Genomic DNA, 27,991 nt, shown 5'->3' with positions numbered 1-27,991 from the left:
GCACAGGAAGGACATGGAGCTGTTGGAGTGAGTCCAGAGGAGGCCACCAAGGTAATGAAAATCTTGGATTTTCCAGGAGCTTTTCCACTAAGAAAATGAGGTACATGGTTTCTGTAAAATAATCAGTAAAAAAATATTTAGATGCTAAATGTGTTCAGAAACAATTTTTAAGTATTTTTGTGGGTATCTTCCTGAGTGTTTAGAAGTTTTTCTGTATCCAATTATGGTATTTCATAGGAAAATTTTTTCAATTTCAATGTTCTCATTCTCATGAGGCAGCTCAATGAAGAGAAAGGAGTAGTTGTGAACAGGTAAAATTTACTCCAAAGTACCCTAAAAATATACATGAATAACACTCAAGAAATAAAATTTCCACCATGGTTTAATATTTCAGAGATGCATAGAATAAATGTGATTCCATTTCATGCTACAGAAATTGTTTAAAATACATAGTTTTCAAAAGAATTGATTTAGATTTAGATACTATAATGTTTAGCTTGTTTGTTATGTGCTTTCTGGGGTTCCTTTTGCACAGATGGATAAATAGGATTGATATAACTCTAGACAGCGTTTACCTAGGGCAAAGGCAGTCTCTTTTCTCAATTTCTTATGGCAGTGCCTTGAGGCTGGTTAAGATCCAGCCTGTGTTGTATGATTACACTGAACAGTAAATAATCTCTCTCATAAAGAAACTTTAACCTAAAAAGGCAGCGTGAGGAGAGGGGCATATAGAAAAGTAAAGATATAATAAAATAACATTAATTCCAGTGTTTTGTTTTGTTGAGATAAGGTGTGTTCTGGGGGAAACTAAGAGTATTGGTGGAGGAAAGGAGGTGGTTTGGTTGAACCTTTACAGGAGGAAAAGAATGCTGGAAGGAGGCTGTGATAAAAGACTGAGAAAGGATGGGAGAAAGGCGTCTCTAAACTCAGCCTCTGGATGAGCCCTGACTTGGGAACAATTTACTTCCTGTTGAAAAGCATAGGGTGTTTTGCACATATATTATGTGTACTCAAGAGCAGACATCTGCATGAGCTTCACTTGTGGTTTCTCAGGAAGAATACCTGTTTGAATATTTAGCAACATTCTTATGACTAGGTTTTGATACAAAGGTTATAAAGCCCCTTAAGATTTTCTCTCTTCCATGAGGCATAGCAGCAGCTCTGGATTCTGAGATCCTCAAATCCTTTTTAAAGCTATATGCATTTTGTGTCTCTTTTCAGACATGAGCTATTTCCTGCACAAGGTTCACCATTCAGAAATTAATTTGAGGTGTGTGAGGGTTCTTGTTTTTAGTATATCAAGTGTTATCATCTAAGCCCAAAATTTTGATTAATCTCCTCCTCATTCATTGATGGGAAAAAAGAGCAGGAAAGTTGGGAGCTGCTTTGATTTTTAAAACCCAAAGCACACAAAGGCCTATTCTCTTTGCAGTAGCATCTGTGCTGAAGTGCTCAGAAAAAAAAAAGTGAGGAACGAAACACTAGATTTCTTTTTTTTCTCTCCTGCAGCTTGGAGATGGGTTTGTCAAAAGTTTTTTTGGTTTTTTTTTGTTTTGTGGTTGTTTTTTTTTTCAGTTAGTCAGGAAAGTTGATTATTGTTAATAATGCTACCTCAAATGTTTCATTGTAATCTTATTTTAAGGAAATGTTCATGCATTAAGCATTTTTCCCACAGCAATGAAACAATGTAGCTTTCCCTGCCAAAGATCACATTCACATATATCCTCTTCATTCCTGTAGCTGGAAGGTGAAGCTTGGAATTTTTCCAGTAGCCCAGCTGCCAAATTGCCATCATTGATCATTATCAGGAGCCATTTGGCTGAGGTATCTCAGGTATAGCAAAGCATGTTCTTGCTGTGTCTGATGTATTTATTACCTGTATCAGGTTTTGGGGTCCTGCTTGTAATGGTTTTTGGAAGGTTTTTTCACTCCACACCTGGGTGTAGTTTGCTAGGAGATGGCTTCTATGAAGTAATTAAGTCATAGTGCAGTGATTGGTTGGGGTGTGTGTGTGTGTGGGTGTGTGTGATGAAGCATAAAGAGTTTACTACCACCCACATTATAAGCAGACCTAATTCAATCCCTTGGCACTCCGTGGAAGTTCAGCTATTGAATTCAATGAGAGGAGGTGCCTGCTCAGTGCTCTTCTAACTTAGTATTCAGTTCTGCACCCCCAAAATGTTCCAATGTCTGTTAAGAAAGTTATGAGATTGTGTCATTCACTTAGACTTGATATAATCCTCAGTTAAGCAGAAAGATAAAAAAAACAAGGGAGGGAGGTGAGGGTGGAAGAAAGAAAAGCCTATCAGCAACTCTTACTTCAGTTGCAAAGAAATCAGATTTTTGTCATGTGAAGGTACCTCACAGTATTTATTGCTTTAGGGTTTACCAGTAAGTGACACTGCAAGAACTCATCACATCCTGATAATACACAAAATGCTGTAAATGCTTTGCATGCTGATTTACTTCTAAACTCAAAATTTCATACCAAGTGAGATTTAATTATTTTTTTCTGTGACAGCTAAGCACTTAAACTCAGCATCATACCTTGCATCAGTGCTTTGTTTTAGCAGTGTAGCTTTTAAGCTGATATACAAAGACATAAGGAATTTTAAAAATGCAATTGATCTTAGTACTTCATGATCCATCCAGTGATGCTTGTTGCATTTTGAGTTTTTCAATTCTGTGTTATTAGCATTACATATGCCATATAAGACATTGTATAAAGATCATTTTTATTGAAAATAAAACAAAAACTGGATATTTTTCTGTTAGTCTAAGGCTTTGTAACAGCTTGTTTATTCAAAGTCTAAATTCAGAGACAGATTTGACTTGTAATTTAAGAATAATAGCCTCAGAATACTACTAATAAATGCTGGAGAACTTGTCAGTGCTCAAACAAGCTTGAAGGTATTTGAATTATTTGCCAGACTTGGCCTTCACAGTGATGGAGTTTAGGCTAGAATGTATGTTCTAGATGGCTGATCAGTTAGTATTGGGTGCCAAACAGCTATTCTTAGTATTTGCGTTATCCATGCTTCTTAAACATTTTCATAATCTATTAATCATTATTAACCCTTTATAAACCATTTATAAATGTACCCTGAATAAAGAAGTGTGTGACCATTCAGGACTTTTTCTCAAGTTTAATATTAAAGGCAAGTCCAAGGTCAAGATTGGCACAGGGAGGCTTTAGGGAGGTGCTGTAGTTTATATTTTGGCCAGTCAGCTGAGGAACCACGTGGAACTAAAATTAGTAAAGTGCAGGCAGTGAAGAAAGTTCACACAGTGTAATATGCTGTGGGCAGTATTAATGTTGATTTACCCAATCTGTTAATGGCATGGTCTGTCTAGACCTTTGGAACATTCCTCAGCTCCTTATTTAATGTAGGAGGAATCATTTCTGAAATTAGCATATAAATTGTCTAGAGTCAGCAGCCCTTTAAAGCAGTATTGTACCCTTTTGTCATGGCACAGTAATTGTTCTAAAAAATTTAATATCCCAGTCAGGCACATTCTCATGAAGAAGCTCTTGACTTTACGTTGCATGCTGAAAAAGTGCATAAACCCGAGGAAGTTCATTAAGTTTGATATGGACAAATGGTCAGGATTTGATTTGGGTAAGTTGTATTTATTTAGTCACATTAACAGGGCAAGTGGATTGTGATAAGGAAGCACCTGGCAAGATCTGTCCGTGTAGGTTTACGTGCATGTAGTTGAAACTGGAGTCTTTTCTGACTTTGTCTTGGTTTGAAAGACATGTGTCTGCTAGGGAAGGCAAGAGCCTCTCTTGGAATGAAAAATGTAAAACCCCCTCCCTCTGAACTATTATAATTTTGAAATCAAGGGGCTCTCAGGCAGAGATCTGGGGATAGGAATAACAGTTCTTTACTAGTATGTATAACCAGGCAAACAAACAACAAAAACTACAGCATTAACAACAAAACAGAACCATGGACCCCGTGACAGCTTTCTCGGCCGAGACGGGAAGGGATGGAGGAGAGGCTTTGCTTCACAAGCCCCCTCAGGCAGTCCTGGTGCTCCTGCAGGGCTCTGAGGAACACTCAGCTGGAACAGCAGGGATGAGCTGAGATCCTGGGCTGGTGGCTGAGGTGGATCAGCAGCTCCGCGGCGGTGGCTGGCACTGCCACACGTCCCAGCACGACAGGGGGTGCGGAGCCCCTGAAGAAGAAGCAGATCCATCTGGGTTATGGCGAATTCCTTCCCTCAAGCAATGACAGCTCAGAGTGTGTGAAGCTCTGACGCTGAAGAAGCGATCCGACTAGCAGCTGCCCTCGCCCTCTCTTACCTGCTCCCTTTCCCCCCTGGGTCCAGCCAAACTCTGTCTTCTCAAGCACCCAATAATCACCAGCAGTCAGGTTTCCCCACAACTAATGGACAAAATTCTATAGGTGAGAAGGAACAAAAGCAAGGACATCTAAACCCCAACAGACTTTGACATACATTTTTTTTTCCCCTTTCCTTGGTTTTCCACATGACATATACAAGGCATGCTGTAAAGTGTACTCATTCCAGGGCTCACTTTGACCTGGAGCTGTGTGAGAATAAGTCTGCTCCTGGTACCTGGCATTGGGATGCTGCCAAAATAAGGTGCCAGGAACCTTATGGAGGCAAATCCTCCTCCCTGGCTCCTGCTCTTTTGTTGCATCTTCTGAAATCCTGTACTTAGTCCTTTCCACTTTAGTTGACAAGAGTAACATGCAGCACTGTCTTCTAGGTTATTTTCAAGGGAAAATACATGCCTTCAGCCTGGGAATTCCTGCAGGAGTCGGGAGCTAGCTTTTTAGAACGAGTAGGTGTAGCCAGAGATGAAAAATAAAATGTCAGTATGATCTGGAAGGTTTATTTGGCATGAATCTGAGATGACCACACTGAGCAGTGAAGCCAATAAAATCTTTGTACTAGGAAATCATGTGTTCTGAGCATGCCACGCACTTTACAGAACTATTCCAGGAATGTTGCTTCAGAGTTTTATATGTTCATTTGGTACTTATTTTTCGTCTCACTTGCTCCAAAAGCCAGGTGCTTTAATCGCAATGAAATCCACTGCCCAGGTCACAGAGAAAAAAAATGGAAAATAATGCAATTACAGCAAGTCCTAAAAATGATCTAAAATAACATTTTTATATGCAACTGAATAATAATTTTAAGTTGGAGTATTTCCTTACCTCCCCAGTGTTAAATAGTGACTTTCTTACTGAAAATGCCTTATTAAAAGCTTTTTTTACATTCCAGAAAGATTTGGCTTGTGGTCAGGAAAGCCTTCAAGATGGTAGATCTTAAATTTGTCATGGTCCCTGTGTCCATCCTATATGTTTCCCTAGTATTCTGAAGAAAACATGTGTATCAGAGGATGGGGAGAGAAGTTTTTTTCCTGATTGAATAGTTCAAGAAGGTAAAAAAGCCCAACAAAACAACAAAAATCAGCTCCCTCTAAACAATGCTTTAAAAAATGTATTTTGAAAAAGCAAAGCTCATGGGTAAACACAGGAGTACTGATAGATACATATTATGTGCTGCAAGCAGGGTTTGTGTTCTGTGCTAGAACAGAGAGGCCTTGGCTGGTGTCTGTGGGCCCTGAGCTTGATTCTAACCAAGAATTACAGTAGCAGGTGACAGGCAGAGGGTACAGCTTGAGGAGGAACACAGGAGTCATGGCTTGTGTTTGGATGTTCCAGCTGGGGTCAGATGGGCATGCGGAGCCTTCCCTCCAGAGTGAGGATAGCAGCTATTTTGTGATGTGATCTTAACAACCCAAGGCTTGCATGTATTTCACATGCTTCAGGGTGTCTGACCCAAAGATAACCATGCTCAGAGGTGTCAGAATGTACCAGAAGAACCAGTCCAGGCTTGTGGGGGTAGTGCTTTGGCATAGGCAGGGATTTGGGAGGTGCTCTGTGACATCTCAATGCACTTCTGTGCCATAGGTCCCAGGGAGCTACCTCTGCCAATCTTGGGGTGGTAGCTGTGCTTTTGACAGGTACCTCTGCAGGACCAGATGTGGGGAATATTTCAGTAAATTTGTGTCCAAGTCAGCCCCAATTCTGTGACATGAGGTTTGTGGGCGACAGAGTCGCATTCTTATGGTCTGCATTTGTTTGAATGGTCCCCAGAGGAAAAAGGGCTTTGAACTTTCTTATCTAAGCTCCTCTGATATTTTGTAGCTTGTGGTAAATGATGTATGCTTGTTTTTGTTTTTGTTTTGTTCTACCCTAAAACTATTTTTGCTTCAGTTGCACTTTAAATGTTTGAAGGGTTTCCCCCTCCCTTATTATTTGATTTAATTGGAATTATGGTGCTTATCAAAAAGTATTACTGCAAGGTGACCTGGTAATAATAATTTCCTTTCATCTATACCAAACATTTGTAGATCATTAAAATGTCGCAAATAAAAAGTCGTAGTCACAAAGAAATGGTTTTATATGAGCACAGTAAAATATGAAATTTCATTATATACAAAAAGGCTATATTTTTTATTCCTTGTTCACAGAGGAAACCTCCAACACATGTGGAATGCATGGCAGGATGTAGGACCCTCTAAGGGCTGTATACAGATACAGACGAGAGGGGGGAAAAAAAAAAGAAAAAGAAGGCACAGTGGTTCTGAGGAAACGACCCCTTTCAGTAATAAATGGAGCATGTACTCTGGGTCTCCAGAAGGATTTGTGCAGGGATCTCACTCTGCATATGCGTGCATTCCTCTGAATCAGACAGGTGTTAAAGTGAAATGGTGCCCAGAGGACGCATTACCCTCCTGTGCTATCAGCAGCCTGACCACATGATGGATCCAAAGGAAGCCAAGCACAACTGCTGAGGGCTTTGCCAAAGGGTTTAGATGCCAAGTGCTGAGAGTCTCCTTGCCAGCTTGGCACCTTTAGGCCATGTGGCTGCTGCTGGTATGGAATTGTCATTGTAATGTACTGAGAAGAATGGAACCAGAAGCTGTCTTAGTAGTTCTGTGTGAATGAAGTTCTTATTGTTGTGAATATAAAATATTAATTACCTTACAAATGCATTTGAGTAGCTGTACATGACTTTGGCATCTGTCCAGACTAGCAGTGGTGAAATCAGAGGATTGCCTCCTGGCAGCCAAAATTATTTATCCCCCTGCCCTTCCCCAGCATCACACTGGAAGTAAGAGGGGAACTATTTGAAAACAGTTGACATCTGGGGAAAGATGTTAATTGGCTCCTGGGATTTGGATCAGTCCTTGAGCTGGTGCCTTAAGAGTGGGTTTAACCAATGCTGTAATCTTCTGGCACCTGTTGCAGTTTTTGGCAGTGGCACAGGACAGCTTTGATTGCACTGGGACTGGAGTAGCGAACATATGCCTAATGCCCATCCCAGAAAGAATGACTTAGTGCCCTTAATGCCTTTCCTATTGTTTTATTTTCCACTTTCTTTTCTCTTATACATCAAGCTGCTGTTAATAATTATCATTACATGCAGGCAAGCACCCACCAGCATCTTAAAAAAAAATCAAAGAAAAAGCAAGAGGCAAACAGGAGCTGGGAAAGTTCTGTCTTATCAGAATCCAGCTACTTTCTGTGTTTGATTTTCAGTTGTTTGCCTGGCCCTGAATCTTTAAGAACTGTGGTAAATTAAGGACTCCAGGAGAAATGATACATATCCAGTGTCTGAGATGTAATCAGAAGAAGAGTATTTTGTTTTCTAAACATGTTAATTAAAATAACCAAGTAAGTGTCTTCACAGGAAGATAATTCAGAGGACCTGTTAAAGGAAGTCTCTGCCTCCATGTCTCTGTACTGATTGTGCATCTGTAAATGGCTGCCATCCAACAAAGCTCTTAAGTGCATGCTCAGCTCCAGCACAGCTTGGCTACAGCAATGTTTCTAGCTTTGGCATGTTTGGGGCATTTACATGCTTGGTGAGAGGCACATGCTCGTGTGCCCTTCTGAATAACTAACTCTTCCTTGTGTCCTACAGGCCTGTGGCCAGGAGTGGGGGTCCTGTGTCCAGCTCCTGTAGAAAGAAAAGATAGCAATAGGGTTTCAATTCAGCTACAGCTCCAGGGTTTTTATCCTTCTCTTGGACATCACTGGAATGCAGAGGTATGGACTCCTGAAAAATGGTGTGAAGCCTACCAGCAATGTGTGTAACTTTACCTTGCCTGGTGCTTGTGCAGAATTTAATGGTGTTTGTTTAAAGTGACTCCAAGTAAGCCATGCAAAGTTGTGGCAAAGACTGAGAGCACAGAGGAAAAACGTCATGCTCAGATATCAAACAGTTCATTAAAATCCATGCTGCTGCATCACAGCTGTGGGTGTTTGTCTAGAGGGATAGCTCAAAGAGTGTGTTTGGTGTCTTGTGAAAAGTCAGTCTTGCAAGCTGGGGTGATTGATTAGGTTTGAAGAGAAAGTCCTTGTATACTTACGGTGGTTCTTGGAATTACAACATGGCTTGTTTATCTAGGAAGCCAACAGAAGACCTTGGACTTCTTATCTACTCACAGATGAACACTGGTAAAGGTTCTTGAATTATAAATGCAGACAATTTAATTAAATATAATCCAACTGCTCAATGAGTACTTCTGAGTACATCTCATGAAGTACCTGATTTAGGGGAAAAAATATATAGGGAAAGGGAAAATTTCATCACTAACGAATAACTGTACCCATAAAATGATAAAGTCATACAGTGATAAAGTCATACAGTAAAGTCCAATCAAGCAAACTCAGTGAAATATTCTTGTGTGTGCAGTTCAGAGTCCACTCAGATATTTTCCAGACTACCATCTGCATCAGAAATTTGCTGGACAAATAACTCTGATTCTCTCCAGTAGCTTCTTGGTATGCCTGAGGTGGAATTCCAAAAGAGGACTAGCTGGCAAGTTGTGTTTTGTTTTTACCCTCACCAAAGCCTATTTGAATTACAGGGATCATAGTGCAATTCTGGTCATTTGAACCTGCACTCATTTATTTCAAGAAAGTTAATTTCTTGGGGATCATAAAAAAGCCAGATGGGGAGAAGCTATCCTGTTGTGGGAAGGTCCTTATCTGCTTCATTGCAATAATTGAAAATGGGTTTTTAAATAGTCTAAAGAAGTTCACTTATGACTAAGACCCAAATTTCCTGGGGGGAAGGAAAAAAAAAAAAAAGCAAATGTGAGAAATACTTTAAAATATCTTTATCCAGCATTTTGCCCCTGGAGGAGGAAGTGAGATATATAGAAAGCAGCACATGTGACAGATGCTGCTCAAGATGCTCAGCACATTACTTAAAGATGCTCTGTGACCATCATGTTGTGAATAATAAAAGAATGTGACTGGGATGGAAGTGGAACAGTCCACATTTACTGTAATGACATTTGTAGGCTCACCACTCTCACATGATGGCCAACAAGTTCCTGCCAGTTCCCGGAGTATTCCTAAATGTATCTGGGCAGTGCAAAGCAGCACTGGGTTGGGGAACCCTCTGGTTACCTCCAAGTGAGCTGGCATGTCTGTAGCAGTTTAACACACAGGGACTTACTTCAGTGTCGGTGCCAGAAACAGTAAAGCTCTGTTACTGCCATACACAGTTAATTAGCTCGGGTGTCACAGCGAGCAAACACGGCTATATTGCTCCTGGTTCTGCAGCAAAGTTAATTGAGACTGGCTTGGGGATCTTTGCCCCAATTTGCGGTGCAGACGTACCCAGGAATGCACTCCTATTGTTGACTGAATACTGTATTTTCACATAAATGTGGCAGGAATATAATTGCAGAGTGGCAAGAGAAAGCCAATATACATTCACTTCACTTTAGAAACTAAATTAAACCTTTGACTTAACTCACTTCTATACCAGCGCCCTGCAGGCATTTCTACAGGCTTCATTAGAGCCAACCTAGAGGCCATGGAAAGGGTCTTACAAAAGACTAGCCAGGAAGCCAGTCACAGACCCAGATCCTGCTGCTACAGAACACAATCTGCCTCTTGGCACCTCAGGCTTGCAGCTGCCAGGCACTCTCCTTATGTGGTCACTGGTGTTGGCTCGGAGGCTGGGGCAGATAGACGAAGAGGGCTGAGGGGGAACACATTCATCACTGCCAGCAGTGAGTGGGGGCAGTGCCAAGTCACTATGTAACCAGGCACATGTGCCAATTTGCTCAGTAATTGGATTGCTATTTGAAAAATTAAAGTGGTGTCTAGAAAATTCTAACCTCTGCATTTATGAAGTACGAAGTTCGTGACTGGGAGGCTGAGCAGGAAGAGTGGAGGGGATCAAGCAGAGGTGTTTAAGGAGAGCAAATGTAGGAAGTAATTTGATTATTTTCCAAAGTGTTACAGCAACCTTAGAAGCAGCCTCTCTGTACCAGAGAGACAAAGAGCAAGACACAGTGCAGTGGAAAGCTGTGACATTATGGACAATCCGTAACCCATTGCTGACTATGGAAAATCAGTGAGGATTTGTCAGCTGAAAGCAATTTGTATAAAGAAAACATCATTGGAAGGCAAGGATTGATATACTTCTGCAACTAATTTTTTCCCTAAAAAGAAAAAAGTTCTTAAAGGGGATTATTTTATATTTTCAGGGTTTTCTCTGTGCCTGTGAATTGTTGCTTCTGTCTACTCTATACATTGCTCTCAAATACTTTTGGTGAACAAATTCCATTAATAATAAATGATATTGAATTATCCAGCTACAGAGAGAATTTGTGATTCAGAAATATATGCTTCTGCCACAAATTATTTCTGCTGCCATTGCAGTCAAATTCAGACTTTGCTTTGACTCCAGTAGAAGCACAATTACATACAAAAAATATAGTTACACAAGTAGTCCTTCAGGCATTTCATTATTCTTTTTAGTTGAGCTCACTGGCCACCCTAATTCAGCTGAAAACTTAGAGCATGTGGGATGATGGATTATAAATTGTTCATAAGATAATTGTTGTTTAAAGTATGGTCCAGTTGCTAGTAGACATATAAAAATGGTGCCTATGTTCTTCATCACTGTTAAGTGGAAACTCAAACTAGAGGCTCTGTATTTAAAATAATAAAAAAAGTAAAAATCTATGGACTCATACTGAGGAAGAGCTATTTGGAACTGTTTTGAAATGTCTGATAATTTATGATCCACTCAGACCTGGTAGAATGAGGTTAACACATGTCAAAGCAAAGGCTAAGGAAATTTGGAGTCACATTTCTGCCCCTAGATGGAGTATTCTGCACACTGGGTTGGTTTTTTAATATATATTTTGAGAGAATGGAGCTGTGTTAGAAGACTTGAAATGCCTCTTGTTTTGAATTCCCTTTACAGTGTATCAAGTGCTGCCCATTGGGACTAGACTAACTGGGTCCCAGAGACCATTTAGAAGAGAAAAATCAAAATAAAGTTTGTTTATATAATTGATTGAACATTATAAAGGCCACTGTGCTTTCTTGGTTTCTCCTATTTGTTGGTGATAGATACACGTGTTAAAATGCAAAAAGCCTATGCTCTACAAAGTGTCACTAATTACTCTGAAACATCTGATACTAGCAGCTTGCACTGCTGGATGTTTCTGTGATTTTCATGGTATTCCCTTCTATGAGTTTGCTGTGAATGCCATGGTAACCTTAACTGCTTGTAAAACATTTTAATAGTGACCACTGTAATATAGTGGTTGTGTGCAAACAGCATGCACCACTGCTTCAGAGGTGTTTGGAACACTTTGTTTTGGTCACAATTGGAGTAAAATGTTGCCAGACTTCAAGAACTGAATCCTAAACTCGCCAAACAGGGAGCTGAAAGTAAGGTCTCCTGTTCTGCAGCTCTTCTTTGATCATCTCTGGAGTTTCATTGATACATTCCTGCCCAGCACTCACATGCTTAGTGAACCATGGCTCCAGAAAGCTCAGAGCTGCTTGGGAAAAGCACTTGGCTGCAGGCGCTGGATTTGAAGGGGGTGGGTGTCAGATTAGAAACCAGCTTTTGAAAAACCTCTCTTGTTTTGTGTGTGTGAATGAGAATTCAGCTGCGGGCTCTTAGCTCAGGTATGTTCTCATGTAGGCTTCTGGTTTAGCCTTCTCTTAATAGGAGAGATCAGCTGTAAAGTTTGTCCCTGGACTGGGAGCTGAATTCCTGCAAAATCTGTGATTTTCGTTTGGATCTTTTTAGATATGATGTAAATGCCAGCAGCTTCCTAACAACTGTTCTTGAAGCTCAAAGCAGAATTTAGAGCAGACCCTTGTGAGTTAGGGAATTGCACAAGATATCCCTTCTCAGAATAGAAAGAAAAGGCCCAACAAAACTTAAGCCATCTGACTGGAGTCCTGAGAAATGCTTTCCAGCTTTCAAAGAAAGAAAGGGTCTTAATTCAGATTTGCCAGAATTGTCTAATTAGTCCCTTTAATGCCATGCACCTTATAGTCTGTGCCACCGGATTCGTCCTATAAATGAGACGATGGGCTAATTCATCTTGGCAGCGGTAAACAGACCTTGTGATTGTCCTCCTTACAAACACCGGCCTGATTTTAGGAAAACGCTTTGACCAAGCCTGTGTCCCTGCTCCCTCCCCCGCGACGCCCCCTCTTTTTCTGAGTGCTGCCTGTGCTTCTTGCCCTCCTTCTTCCCCACCACCCCAGCCCAGCCCGTCTCACACACAGTAACATACCTCACACATTTGCCTCTGCTAACAACAACCTGTCAACTCTTTCTTTGCACCGTGCTAGGCGCCTTTTGTTTCTGCAGCCCAGCAAGCCTTGCAGCTGTTGTCCGAGGCCTGCTCTGACAGCCTGTGATCAGTCAGCTGCAAAATCCTCCCTGAACAACTCGGTATTCACAGCTCTAATCGGGCCAGCGGACTGTTTCCTCCTCTCTCGCAGTAAATCTTTATCACTTGCGCTCTGCTCGTCAGTTCGTGGCGCCAGCTCTTTGGGCTGCTCTATCCCTTTCCCATACTCTGCTGGGCTGTGTGCTCTGAATGCTAACTCCAGCCTTGTTTAGACTCAGGGCTGTCTCAGTGCTGCAATCCACATTTGGGAAGGTCCAAATTCCAGCTCCCCCCACCTCCCGGCTTTTAAACTGGATGTACCTTAAGTTTGTATTGCTCCAAAGGTGAAGATATCAAAGGCTCCCTCCCTTCTTCCTCTCCCTCAGCCTGTTTCATACTTTGTCCATATAAGTTAGTTGTGTGATTACCTTTCCGTGTCCTCCCAGCAGACTGTTGTGCTTCTGTTTAAGAGCTGCCTTTGGTGAGGAGATGAGGGTGAGCTGCCCAGCCTGGGGAAGCTGGTGATGGCAAGGGAAAGCCTGGGGGAGCTGGCACAAACCTTAATTTGATCTCATGCCCAGGCCTATTAACCCTTCTCCTAATGGTCTCCCCACTGAGGAGTCGGAAACACATTTCCTTCCATCCTGTCCCTGACTTGATGCCATCACAGTCTTTTGAAAGATTTACATCAAAGATGTTGAATTGTGAAACAGATTTCTAGAAAAAAGAGGATCAAAGTTTGCTTCCATAGTGCCCTCAGTTGAGCTGAGGAGAGTCCTTGGAGAGTTTAAGGGGGAGGTGTCTGTCAACGTGGAGTTTCTGAGGATTTATAGTGATGGAGCTAAAAGAACAACTTTATCTGTGCCTATTGCCTCTTAGAATGCAGTGTGAAAACTCCTTCTGCCTCCATTGGGAAAACATTGTGGGTGTTATTTCCCTGTATTTGGGCCTGGGATTGTAGATGACAGATTTTGCAAGGAGACTCAACTAGCTCTTAGGTAAAGCTTGCTGGAGACCACTTTTATAAAATAAATTACTCAGGAGGGTTATTTCAGTTTATAAGGAACCTGGGAAACTTTTGTCTGAGCACTGGCATGAGGGCCAAAATTGATGTGTTTTAATTTTGTCTCTGAAACTGAGTCCATCTCTGGCACTGGAAAACCTGTTTCTCTTTCTTCATCAGCTTTCCCCACCTTCAAGTCTTCGTTTCAACAGTTCCAGGTGTGTGCGTGTGCATGTGTGAGCAGGGGTGAAAATTAACCCAACACAGAAATTCCTTCAAGAGTACAACATGAACTGGCTTTTAAAATGTTGTTTCTCTTAGCTTTATGAGGCAGCTGTAAAATAGATTCCCCTTGGAAAATCTGGGTTCAGTTCTATTCAGACTTTCTATGCCTCAGTTTCTCATCAGTACAGTATTTGCTTAGTCAAAGATAAGCACATGGATATGGCATTCTTACAATTTTTGGCGTTGGTGGTCCATTTGAGTCAGTAGAGAGATGCCATCCTGGTGGGGCTCTGTTGGCTCCCATTGATGCTTCCAGGTGGGATGTGTTTTGTCTCTATGTAAACAAACAGACTTGTAAACACCCTTTAGAATTCATTTGGGAAAATGGCTCAGATTTTGCTGGTATTTGCCGTCAAAGTGCCTTTCTCAGTGTTCTCTGGTGAAACTAAATGTGTGTGAACAGGATTCAAAATTGGTTCTTTTTCTGTAGGCTGTCCCCAGGCGTAGCAATAGAAATACCATCTTCAATAGTATGGAGTGTCCTACAAATAAGCTGATTGTACCAGTTCATAGAATGGAATCATAAAGTAGATTGGAAGGGACCTTTAAAAGCCATTTTTTTCCTGTCAAAAATGAAGCTACTGGACATAGTTATTTTGTGATATGATCGACTTATATTTTATGAAATACCGGTGCTTCACCATGCTTGGGGAGAGTGGGATGGGCAAACCACTTGCTGTCCCCTGCACAAAAAGCAGTTGATTTTAATTTGTTCTTGAAGAACTTAATATCCCTAAAACTTCCTTGCATATCCTAATTTTTTTTTATATGTTTACTTTTCAGAAAACTCATTGGTAGCTACAATTTACATGTTATCTGATAAGGTAGAAAGAAGTATTTTTGCTTTAAACTACTAAAGAAGATTCCGGGAGTCTGAATTGAAAGTAAATGGAACAAGAAGTGAAGACTTTCTCAAAATTATTATTTTTTTAAAAGTGAAAACAACTCAAAAAGACAAAATGCAAACAGAATTTTGAGTCTCTTCATACAGAAGTAAGCAAAGATGTGCACAGCTTGTCTCCTACTTTCCACAGTAAGTTGCCACTGGTCCTGGTTCTCCTCATCTACTGATATTTCTGCCCTGAAGTGAGGGGTTTTTTTGAAGGATGCAGCTGGTGCTCATCTTGGTCTGGTTGTAATTTTGTGGTGGTTGGTGTTGTGGGCTTAGAATGTTTAATTGGGAAAATGTCTGGAAGTTGTTGGAAGTTTTTATCTGTTCTTTTCCTCAGAGCTTTGTACCGTAGGGGAAGACTCACAGGAGGCAGATATTCCTAATAAGGGAATGTATTGCTGTTTTTCAAATCCTGTATGAGTTCTTTTGCTTTGGAGAGGTAAGTTCAATCCTCATCTTTACCCAGACCACAATGAAGGCTCTGTACCTTGTTCTGTTGACTGGATGCGAGAAGAGGACTGGTTCATGGCTCTGGGATGAACAGGATGAGCAGAGTTTGAGAACAGCTTGTCTGTTCCCTGTTCCAGATTGAAAGTGCTGTGACTCACTTTTCCTAATGCATCTGGATGCATATATTGGAGCAGGATCTTTTATTGCTCTGCTTCTTTATTTTTAAGGAGCAACGTCAGCTGTTTTTTCCTAGCTCCTCCCATATTTGTGTTCTAAGAAAATCTCAGATGCCAACAATTTTCTATTGATTTTTTTTTTAGAGTTGTTGCACAGTAATTCCATTTGAAAATAGTCTTTAGACTAGAAATTTTCTTGTCTGATTTGCCTCAGACTTTCCAGAAAAAAATCTACCTTGACATAAAGTTTGCACCTGTGAAAGTTCAGGGAAATCTGTTTAGCTTTTTCTGTGTGAGGGAGGGAGTCTGCCAAAATTGAGTTTCATATGAAAGACTAGTATAAGCATGGATAGACTGCTTCCTTCATTGCTAGGTAATATTAATGTATAGTCAGCCTCATTAAGAAAAAAATATTCCTTATAAAAATGATTTTTTATGTTTCTTCTTTAGCTACTCAGGATAAAATATTTACAATTAATCTATCATGTTTAATTTTCTGAGTCGCTTTTAGTGCTCACATTTCCTGTACATCTTGAAAAAAAAAACATGCAAAAGATGAGCAAGGAATAAGGGGAAAAATTATAAATTGATCCATCTGCCTCTTCTACAGACATTTTCTTCTCCCCTTACTTCACAAGTTAAAAGAGGGAATGCAGGGCCATGCAGTGTTTGTTAAAGCTGATGGAATATCTTTCTCCCTCTGGGTATTTCTTTAATCAATGTTTCTTTATACCATTAGGTCATCTCCTCTTTTTTCATGGCTTTTTTTTTTTATTCTGAAGAAGCCTTGTTTTGTACATTTCCGTACATCTTGATGTTTATTCTAAGAATTATGGCCTGATCACTTCCTCTCTTTTCCTCAAAATTTCTGTCGTTTTATCTATTTTAAGTGCCAGAGCACAAAGATAACCCCATCATAGTTCTCTCATTTTCCCCAGCAGTTCCACCCCCCTCCCTCCCTGCAATGAAAAAATGAAAGGTCTCATGGTCTTACAGATTTTCTTTATGCTTATTTTGGCCTACTTGCAACCCAAATACATCATCACGCTATAAGACGGCTCTCTAAGGCTCTTGGATCAATTAAAGGTAGCCCTATTCATTGCCAGTACAAACCTTTGCCTATTAACTCTTTCAAAGGGCATTTGTCATCACAAAAAGCTGTGAATGCTGTCTGGGTACATTGATTAAAAAAAGGTATTGTTTTAAGGCTGCTGAATATCTTAATTAATTGTAATCAGAGGATAGCTTGTGCCTGTAAGAGGATAGTTACCTTTCACCTACTTGCTTTATTTTCTGTGTTTTTAAAAAAAAAAATCTCAGATGTACCTCAAGCATGCTGTTTTCAGGGTACAAGAGGACTGCACTTACTGATCAAACTGTAATTTAGGACATTATTTTGTAAAGCAAAATAATTAGTGTGGTAACCCAGCATGTATCTGCTTGGCCTGTGATCAGCCAAGAGCGAGTCAGTGGTGCAGCATTGCTCCTTGCCAGCAGCCATCCTCCTTTTCTTCCCTCAGAAATTCAGGGTCTGTATCTTGGAAATGCAGAAATCCACCCCAACTCTTCATGCACTGAATGCATGTGATCAGCTCGAGCCCATGAATTGAACATTCATGCAGACTATACACAGCACTGTTTGGCAGGTTAAGATAAAACAGGGTAACATTTTTTACACCAATAGTTCATTTGCCACAATTGTTGTCTAAATGACTTCAAACAGTTTATTGATGTGTTCTAAATCTCTGGGGAAAATGTCCTTTTCTGTTGTTCCCTGAATTAAAACTTTTCTTTCAGTAGTTAATCGTAAAAATTTGGTTTACATTCAAGGAGACCCTTTTGAAAATGAAAATCAGCACTTTTCCTTGGTCTTCATGCAAAGTTTTTTTTGTGCTTCTTGCTTTCTTGGTTTCTTTTTCTGAGGAAATCACATCGTTTATATTTAATTTAAAATATTTTGTTCAAATCACACATTTTTTATGTGCATTTATTGGAGGCATTGAGGTATAGACAGAACCCTTCCAGTCACATGTCTTGATGGTACAGCAATGGCTTTCATCATCTGACCCTCACTCTCCAGAGGTGCAATTCCAGAGAAGATGCTTTTCTTTCCATATTTTTGCAAATATCTTCTTACAGAGAGGAGAAAACACACTGACAAAAGAAAATAAATGTAAGTCACACTTGATAAAACATGCTTTTGTGCTTGAATAAAATAGTAGCTACAGTGCAGGAACTTTTCAGGTACAAAAAATATTTATATTTATATATATTTACATTTATAAATTAATTATTTATAAATTACCTAACATACCAACCATGGATATGAAATGGCTCATGCAGTTTGGTCATTTGGAAAGAAGGGCAGTGCCATGTCTGGGAACCACCAGGCAAATGAATCCCCAACACTCACACTCAGCTGGTGGTTTGCTTGATGAATTTTGTTATAGGAAATCCTTGCATGCACAAATTCTCAGGGAAATATGGCAGACTCATGTAAATGGAAGTGGTATTGTCCTCCATCTCTTATTTTCCAGTGAATAATTGCACTGGACAATGTATGGCTTGAAGTGAGAATATCTGTATGGTTTACCTAACTTTTTCAGAAGCCAAGATGATACATGCACTAATATTATTGGAAGATTTCTCTCTATGTGTCTAGATTTACATGAAGTATTTCTTGTGAGTATTTTATTTCCTTTTAAAAATTTTATTGTTACAAAAATGCTTCAAAAATTTAGTTCTGTCTCCAAATTACTGTACAGTAAGTGCATTATTATAATTGCTATTTCTCAGATGAGGAAAGCCAGACTGATAAAGATTAAAGTTCCAATTCAAGGAGAGGCAGAAACTTAAGCACATCTTTTAGTGTTCCTGTGATTTTGGCATGAGCAATTGTGAAGAGTTTCTCTGGGATGCTGTCAGAGGTGAAAACAGAATATGCTCTGAGTTGCAGACAGTACCTCAGCCACAGTACTGCACATTTTTCTTGTCATACTTGATAAAAAATGTGATGCAATGGGATTGTCATAGATGAGAGAGATTTATTTTTGTAGCTAGTTACTCAATATATATACTATGGTATTGAACCTCATTTTAGCATGGAGGTCAATGAAGTTCTAACATTTTCCTTTAGCTTTGTAGGTTTTTGCAGAAGTGTGAAGCATCTTTTCTTTGGTCAGGTGCCTTGGAAATAAAGTTGGAGAGATAAATCTGCATATTTCTCCAGTGGCTGTAATAAGCATATGTATTTGTATATAATGGCATTGTGTGTCTTGCTCTATGTAACATTTTCAAGTGTCTGTACAAGTAGGAGATTTATGAAATGTGACTCATTTTTCCTTTTCCACACTGTTCCAGCGGAAGAGCTCAGAATGCGATGAGAAAAAGTAGTACACATTATTAAGAATTCTGATAAAGTAGGGTGCATAAATTTGTTTTCTTTGTGAGCCTTAATCCTGTGTTGTATTGGCTTCTTGGACATGGCTAATTTATTTGGAATTCCATTCTGTTCCTGACAGCATTCCTGATTAGCAGTTTGATCACCCGGAGCAAAGTTACATACCAGCTTTCAACTCTTGTAATCTAGCAGTGTAATTTTTTCAAATAGACTCTTTTCTTCCCTTCTTTGCCCCAGCTCCTCTTCTTTTTGTGTGCAAAGAGACTTTAAAAGTAAGCAGGATAACCCATTAGTAGAATGAAAAACTTCTTCAAAACACAGTGTAATTTGCTGAAAGACTGACTTTCATTTTTGAATAGAAAAAAATGAGGTTTGGAGTGGTGTCAGTGCAGCATGTGAAATATTTGCCTTCCATCACTTATAAAGGATAACAGTTCTTTTCAATAACTGCATTTTATTAGTGGGGTGATATAATCTTCAAGTAATTTACAAGGTCTGTAGTTCACCAAAGCACATTTTGCTTATGGTTAGTTTTAGAAAGTTTGAATTTTTCTTTAGTTGTAAAGTTTGTCACATGGTGGGCCTTGTAGGAAAATGGCAGCTGTGTCATTGTTTGCTTCTATCTGTACTGGCTTGTGCTTTCAAAACAAAGATGACCAGGACACCCAAATTTAATTGTAAACCAGAGGCAGGTATGGGTCTGAGCTCATTTTGGTACAGCACAGGCAGAACATCATCCAAGTGATCTGGTCTGCCAAAGACACAGAGTTGCATATGAGAAGAAAGTGAGATTTCCATCCTGTGACGTATCTGAAAGTCCCAGTCTGGTTTGTGCACAGTGAAAAGGAAACAAGGATTTTAAGTCAAGGGAGGCTTGGGAATAGCCCAGAGATAGGTGGCCACAGAACTAATCAAAAAGCTCAAACTGTGGTTTTATGCATGAGTGCCTTGACTGCATAATGTTTGAAGATTGTGATCTGTCTGGTTTGTACTGATCTTGAATTTTAGAGATCTGAAAAGCAGCTCTTGGCAAATACTTTGTCAAAACTGAAGCATGTTTTTCCAGTTTTCTGTGGTTGAAAAACTGGCATTTCGTTGAAACATTGTTTTGTCATAAATAGTACTCATTAAATTCTCTGCTGTATTGATGTGAATTCCATTAATTCAGTGGGGGAAAAAAAGTTTACTGATGGAAGGCACCAGGAAAGTTTGGTTTAGGGCTAGATCATTGTGCCTGGTCAGTTTTGGTGATAATTCCTTAATTTCCCCAGCAAAAAAGGTTCTTTCTGCCCCAAAAATTGGGCATCTAGCTCAGTGTGAAAACTTAGCAAATTGTGTATGGTCTCTCTGATCACTAAGGAGGTAATAATTACTTGATAATAAGCTGTTCTGAACTTTACAACATCAATCTTAAATACATATCCTTGGTTTTTTCTGTTGAGTTATGAAGTATTTTTGTGTTTTTATATTTGTTCACAATTAGGTGGGCATTTTGGGCATTACTAATCTTTTAATTGATTGGTGCTATTAAGTATCATGGTATGTATATGATCTAGTCTGCTCCTGCTGGGTAGTGTTCTGATCACGTTTCTAGTAAGAAATTCCCATAAATGAAAGGGAACCAAGATGTCTCCTGCTAACCATTGCCCCATCCAGCTGCACATGGAGGTAGAATGAAACAGACAACATGTGGAATGACAGCAGAGGTCCCATCAAGTCTTTTTGGAAATACAGCTGTCTTCATGCAATCACTTTTAAGACTGATTTATAAGGTTTTGTTTCATTTCCTTCTAGTCCTTTCCCTTCACTTTTATTGCTGTTTCCTATGATCTGTGCTCTTTTGTTGTGTTTAAATCTCAGTTTTGATGCCTTTGAGGCTGTGCTGGAGTTTTGCTAACACTTCTGGTTTTATGGAGGCTGAAGTTAGTCTTAAGGGATGAAATATATAATAAATTAAGTATCTTCTTTCTGTCCTTGTTTTTGATAATGGAAATGGGCATAGCTCTCTGACAGTAGTGGGAGAAGTGTGTTTGCTGGGGATTTTCCAGGAGAAAACCAGTGGAGCAGGTGTTGACTTTGCTTTGAATCAATGCAACATTGAGTGATCTTGATATGTACATGTTATCACAACTTACGTGGATCAATAGTTGACTCTGAATGTCAGATTTTGTCCTCTAAAGCAGTGACTACTCGATCTGGCTCTTTTAAAGTGGTATTTTGTTTTCAGTGTGATGTAGAATGCTTGCTCAGGAGGTTTCACATAATGTAACCTGGAGCAAGGTGCCTTTTTTACTCTGATAACTTTAGAAGGAATTGTGATTCTGACAGATAAGTGCTGGTCTTTAATTTTTCCCTTTTTTTTTTTTTAAGAAATAACTTGGAACTTCTTATTAGCCTTGCCACTACCTGGAGCATTTTGCTGTTTCCTTTGGTAGATATCCTGACTTTTGACTATGTGGAAAATGCAGTAAGTGAAATATCCTATTTTTTAAATTCTAATATACTTATGTTGTGGGATGTATTTTGAACTGATATTAACAGGAGGTGTTTTATTGTACAATATTGTTGTATTGTCTGCTTTATTGCTTGTAAGTTTACCTGATATTTTAAAATTTTGGGAATATAGTGATATTTTAGGAGATTTCATGATAAGGGAATTGGAAAACGAGATGTGAAATCTGTTGCTTTACATTTTAAAAGTCAACAAGACTGTGTAATATGTACCTTTTTTTTTTCCTTTAAACTATCATTCAATGGGCGTTTACCAGGACAATTAATTATGTGATAATTTAAAAGCAAAATATGAAATTTGTGTTGGAACTAGTTTAAAATTAGAGATTTTTAATAAATATTTATAGCAGAATAGAGTAGTAATATTGGTTATGTGATGAAAACATATGTTAGTACTAAATATCACCCATCAGAAAAACTGTTCTATCATGTCATTGTTCCCTGGAGAGATGACTAGCTGAAAAATGATTTTAACAAAATAAACTCTGTACAGAGAAGATGCTTTTAGGGTGATACAGAACACATTCTTCAAAAAAAGCACATCATTTAAAATGGTGCCAGACATTTGGAGCATCTGTTGTGTGAAAAAGTAAATCTGGGAAAATTCAAATAATAATGCTCAATATATTGGCTTTACATAGTGCTGTTCCTCACTCATTCTCAAAATACTTTGCAAAGAGAAGGACAGCTACCCATGTTAAACTGCATTTTCTAAAATCCAGCCACACCAGTTTTCATCTGGCATTTAAATTCGCCTTGCTCATGCCATGCCATTAATTTTCTGTGGGAGGAAATCTCTCCCAAGAAGTGAAATACAAGCAGGAAAGCACTGTCCTTCCATCTTGGACAGCATTCCTGCATGTGAATAAATGCAGGGTGCCAAGCTGACAGCCGTGGCATGTGGAGCCAGGGAGCTGCCAGCGTGGAAGCTCTCCCAGCTTTGTGTCAGCCTGTCCCAGGCACATCCCGGTGCCAGGCGCCAGGGCTGTGCTGCCTCTGTTCCGGCTTTGACACCTCACAGGGAACGCTGGAGCTGGCGGAGCTGAGAATTGCTTGTGAGCCCAGGGAGGAAGAGGCACCTGTTGTTCCCTTGGCACTGGAATGAGCCCCCAATTCATCCCTGGCGTGCCCTTAAATAGCCACTGGGCTCCTTGGCACTAACAGAGTGGGCTGGAGCTGGTGGCCAAGGCGTGGGATGTGCTGGATTACAGCTAATGCTGAAATGGGTGGTTTTCAGCAATACTGCTGGAGCGTAGACAGCAGATTGCACTGCACTGGAGGAAGAGGGTTGTCAAAAAAATGAACTTTCCTTGCATCCATCCACATGGGCTGGTACACAGATACTGCCTCTCAAAAGCAAAAAATCAGATATTGTCACCTCAACCAATAATAATTAATTCTAGAGCTACAAAATGAGCCAGTTACCCAACTGAGTGTATACTGTAGAGCCCCTGTCTTGCAGGCGTTGCGTTGCAGTAGATAGAGCCACTGAACAGTTTGTAAAACTGTTTTTCCTGCTGAAATCCCTTTCAGATGAGATGATGATTTCCTTTTGTCTCATCTGTGTGGGTGTAGGTCTCTTAAAAGAAAAGAGCAGGTTAGAGAAACAGCTGTCAGGAATGATGTAGTTGATTTTGCTTTAGGACAAGACAGTAGACCTTTTGGGCCCCTTTTATCCTTTTTTTTTATAGCTGTAGGTGACCCTAGTAACATATATGCATGTATTTATATGTTCTCTCCAGCCTGCTGCATTTTTTTAGCAAAATCTTCGCTAGTTGAAAGGAGCAGTCCCTTTAAACTCAGCAGCTTTTGGAATCTGTAGGTATAAAGTCATTGTTTGGTGCACCTCCTCAAAGATTCCTCCTTAATCCGGATTTTGTGTACTCATCCCTTGGTTGAGCCTTCCTGTCCAGAAGAATTTGAGTTGATTCCCATTCCTTCATAAATGCACACAGGGCTATATGTCAGACTTTCTTGCCTTTTAAGCAATCTGATCAGTTCTGACACTTTCCACCTCCATTAAAGAATCCATGTGGTAGTTGAGAACACCCATTAGTGTAAACAAAACTCCTGAAACCCCTGAAAGTATTTGCTTTGCTCTGCCATTTAACTGTTTACAAAGCCCAGGGCTTTGCTTCAGATACACAGTCAATAAAAGGGAACAGACTATTTTACTTTTTTTTAAATTGCAGTGTAAATATGTTTCTGTTGGCTGTGTAGTAGGCAACATTTTGACTTTCATGAGGTTACCCCAATCAAGGACAAATTTGACCAGAAAGTGGCACTTTGAGAGGATACTGTCAGTATTTTGGTATGATATTTGGCTTAATGCAGGATTTTTAAAAATCAAGGAAGCAGCTCTGACACTGGGCTATTGCTTGAACCATATCCAAGTCATTTCACTTACTGCTGATCCTTCCCAGTTTTGCCTTCACAAGTCTAGGTGTCCAGGCCCAGGTAAGGAATTGCTTAAACATCAATAAAAGTTCCTTTTTTTTCTTCTGAACTGGGTCCTGGAGTTTATACTGGTTCTAATGAGGACTTGGCACCTCTAAGGACAGCAAGGTATTACTGTACCCTGAATTTAAGAGGAAAAGAATGTAGAATTCCCAAAGCTTTATGTCTCCGAATCAGGCTTTAATTTCTTTTTAGTCAGAAAATGTGGTTTCTGGGGAAGGGAGCTTGCTAGTTAGTAAGTCTGAAAAGATCTTAGCAGTTCCAGTAATTACTCATTTCATCAATCCATCTAAAAGACCTAAACTGAGTTCTTTCCTATAGTGTCTACTTCAAATAATGCTGCTTTACATTTGGAAAGCCAAATAAGGAAACGGCATAATCTTACAGGAGTTTCATTCCCTTTTAGTTTGCGTGGCTCAGACTTGCTGTAACAAGAGCACTTCTTTCTGTGAAACCTTTTTAACATATTCGATTAAACAAACTATCTCCTAAAGAAAGTAGGAACATTTTTGTGTGTGTATGTGTGTGTGCTTTGCTCTAGCCTTGGCTGTCGAGGACATTTCTTCATTTGTTGATGTACTAAATGAGCGATGCATTTTGGACAGCCTCTGTGTTCTGATTTGTTTTCTTGTGCTTTTTTGTCTCCCCCTCTTCCCCCTCCCCTTCTTCCCCTTTTCATTTGTCTAGGGAAAAAAAATCTCCTCCAGTGTTGTTTCCTGCAAAGACCATTCTTAAGAGCTCGTTGGACAGCGCAGGACTCTTGAAGTGATAGCTAATTGGTGAAAGAAAGGCCCTGATTGTCTTGAGGGAGCTGGAAAGTGCTGCATGTGCTGCTGAAAGGGACTAGGGAGAAGGTGCCTGGTTTCGCTGAGCAGCTGCTGCTGGAGATGTTTGGAGATTACATCAGCATTGGAAAAGAGGGGCCAAAAAAAAAAAAAATCCAACTTCACAGAGACAGTTTATGGAGGTTTTTTTCTCCCTTCCAAAGGTCTTCTGACAATACTGTCATTGTCAATATAAGAGTTGTTAATTCTTTATGAATAGCACATGGGGCCTCTTGACTAAATAGTACGTTACATGTCCCAAATCTGTCAGCTGGACTCTTCTCTCACATGCTAGTGAGATCACTTTGATTGGAATGTTAGAGGAATTGCTGGGCAGGCCATACAGAACTGAATACTACATTATATAATTAGATCTCCAAGAGTATTTTTTTCACATTACCTCATTATTCTAGCTTAAATATGGAATCAGTCCTTTTGATGGTTTTACTGGTTGCAATTATATTAATACGATTCATTTTGTGGTCCTGTCTTAGTACTTATATAGATTATAAACTGTCCCAAAGGTTTCCTGACAGAAGAAAAGAGGACTAAAAGACTTCAAAAGCCTCATTCAGATTTGAATTGACAATGGGGAGAGCTGGATAAGGTAAATGGAGCTAGAGCAGCTTTTACCTTGGGATCTGATGAGAGAGAAATGACCTGTTAAGACTTCAGCTGCATGAAGATCCTTCAGAAAGTCTCACTGATAAAGGGGAAGGAAAGACAACTGATTGAGTCAAATGACTTCCTTTCCAACTTGGGCATGAATTTGTTGTTTGGAACAGACTTGTGGACTTCTACCAATTAAATGATGTGGGCAAGCTGGAAGGAACCCTCTTGCTGGGCAGTCCAAGAGTGCTCAGTGTCCACGTGCCACGCTCTGGGCTGGCAGGAGCAGATTTTCACCTGGCTGGTTGATTTGTTACCACATTCCTCATGGCTCTTCTCAGCTAGAAACTTTGTGTGTTTCATCTGAAACTGCCAAATATTCACATTTCTTAGCAAGCAATGTATCTGAGTACTAGTAAAAGGTGGATACCACTGGGATAATCTGTTCCATGGAAGACAGATTTGTGTCTCAGAGGTTTTCTGATGGACTCTGGCTGCGCTTCAGTACCCACAACAGGTGAGGGGACAATACAAGTGAGTTTTAACACCAAAGCCCTTCAAGGGTCCTTCATGTCTAGCCTGAAATAAGCACCCTACTAGGACACTGGAAGATTTGACTGCTTGCCCAAGGACAAAGTGACTTGGGATTTCTTGGTTAACTTACCTGGCAAAAAGAAATACATTTTTCCAAGTGAACTGTCTACTTTGAAATAGGTGTTGTATTAAGTCAAACAACCTAAATCTGACTGCAACTCAGTGTAATACTGTCTTTTAAAAACTGAATTTTTCTACAGTAAAGATAGGAAAATTGTATTACCTTGCCTGAGAAATGCACTATCCTTACCTCAGTCACTATTTAAATTTTTTTTTAGAAGTCCTTTTTTTTTGTTTGATCATTTTCTATCTCATGTGAAACTGAAGGTTACCACTTCATATACTTATTTCTTTATCTCTTGGTAGCTCACATGATGATATCAGAGTTCATCTAGGTAAAAGCCTACAGTATTCCCATACAGTTTCTGGCCCATTCATGACTCACATACTCTTACAGGCTTTTCATTAGTAACTGCTCATCAGCCCTTATAATTTTGTCTTTTAAAGCCTCCTAAAAATCAGACATGAGAGCTGGTATGTGCCTAGGCAGTGGAACAGGGTAAATGTCAGGTCAATTGGTTTCAGCCTGTGATTTTATTTATGGTGGATGACCACTCTACAAAACAACCTGTAATGCCTGAAGGTACATGTCGGGTTTGAAATCCTGCCAGATGACAATAAACTGTATGTAAATGTAACTAACTTCATGTCTGTTTCTCTGATTCTTAATTTTAATGATAATTCTGTCCTTTTTGTGTTTCCCCAACACCAGCCACAAAGGGAAAGCAAAGTGTTGTCTACTTGGTGTGCAGACATACTTTTTATAACGAGTAACTGGAAAAATAGCAACAGTGATCTGTTTTACTTCTTTCAGTTAATCATCGCTATTCTGAGCTGCTGTGTATAAAACAAAGCTTGTGGAGAAAATGATAGTGCCTTTAAGAAATAAATCTTCTAATTCTTTATTTCAATCATACTGGAATTTTATATGACAGTGTCATGTTTGTATTAATTGTTTAAAAGTGTGGATGTAATGAGAAGTGGTACAGGTGAGGTTGTGGTTTACTGCATTTAACATTTTGGGATATTGGAACTGACAGAGATACGGAATTCTCAACTATGATTTTTTTGTCCCTGCAGGGCAGCATTTCAAGTTTCTCTGTAAATCAGAGTTTGTGGTCCTTTTATGGACCATACCCTATGGACTGGATCCATTGGTATTTGTGGATCTAAAACATTTGATTTGGACCTTAAGTGAGTCACGTGAGTTGCACTCTGATTATAAGAGTGGTCTGGCCAAGTATTAATTGGCATAATATTTCTCTGTGTCCTACATTGGTAAAACTGGCTGCAGCTCCAAGCAGTTTATTAGAACATCCACGTTTTGAGGCACATTTAATTAATTTAATAATTATAAAATTTTTTACTGACGAGTTCATTTAGGTCTTGTTGCCTACTACACTCCTTATGTGTTCAAAGCAGTTTGAACAGCAACTTGGTTAATTTCTGTGCATTCATATTAGTTGTCATCCCATCCTGCAGGATGTGGGAAGCCATCCTGTTTATCCTGCATTACAAAATCAGGGCTATCACACTTTCAAGAGTGCATAATATAAAGGAGATTGAGATCTTCCTTTTTATTCCCATAGGTCTTTGCCCTCTCTCTTTTCATGGAGATAATAAAAACCTAAGCACTTTAAGTATGGTATGGTGTGAAAGTATCCACTGGTATCTCCTGGTGTGATCCTATGGAGCACTGTGCTGACATTTAGATATTTAAAAGATATTTCTACCCTATTGATTTTTTTGCATTTAAGGATGTATTTAAAAATAAGCAAGTGCTTAATGTTAGTTTTGAGCTGTGGACAGTGTGAATGAAGATTACAGGGTAGATCCCCCTTTCCAGACATGAAACAATGGTATGTGTAACAAAAGGGAAAAATAAAAATGAAATACTGTGGTATTAAAATCCTTGCTAATGTAAAATTATTTGTATTTTTATATATTGATTAAAATCTACTGTATATAAATGTGTTTGTTATGTTTTTATTAATTTATATCATTAACATGCTAAG

General features: G+C 39.5%; 1 protein-coding gene across 2 annotated transcripts; it reads left to right on the top strand.

Annotated features, from left to right (window-relative positions):
- On the top strand, positions 1 to 27,991 carry SMIM38 (small integral membrane protein 38). 2 transcript variants are annotated; one of them, XR_001522391.2, is made up of 5 exons: positions 1 to 3,620; positions 14,787 to 15,036; positions 15,233 to 15,334; positions 21,292 to 21,388; positions 24,577 to 24,828. XR_001522391.2 is itself a non-coding variant. In XM_033515337.1 (5 exons), exon 5 carries the CDS (start codon positions 25,134 to 25,136, stop codon positions 25,263 to 25,265), a length of 132 nt encoding a protein of 43 aa, XP_033371228.1. In that variant the 5' UTR covers positions 4,176 to 8,093; positions 14,787 to 15,036; positions 15,233 to 15,334; positions 21,292 to 21,388; positions 24,577 to 25,133; the 3' UTR covers positions 25,266 to 27,991. The 2 variants fall into 2 exon arrangements, 1 of the variants encoding a protein (XP_033371228.1); XM_033515337.1 differs by lacking the exon at positions 1 to 3,620 and adding an exon at positions 4,176 to 8,093 and having other exon boundaries at positions 24,577 to 27,991.

This window comes from Parus major, chromosome 5, assembly GCF_001522545.3.
Source record: "Parus major isolate Abel chromosome 5, Parus_major1.1, whole genome shotgun sequence".
Lineage (NCBI taxonomy): Eukaryota > Metazoa > Chordata > Aves > Passeriformes > Paridae > Parus > Parus major.
This window is presented reverse-complemented; position numbering and strand designations above follow the sequence as displayed.

Excerpts from the sequence above, each read along its gene's own strand:
- SMIM38 (XM_033515337.1), top strand. The coding sequence starts at position 25,134 with ATGGAATCAGTCCTTTTGATGGTTTTACTGGTTGCAATTATATTAATA.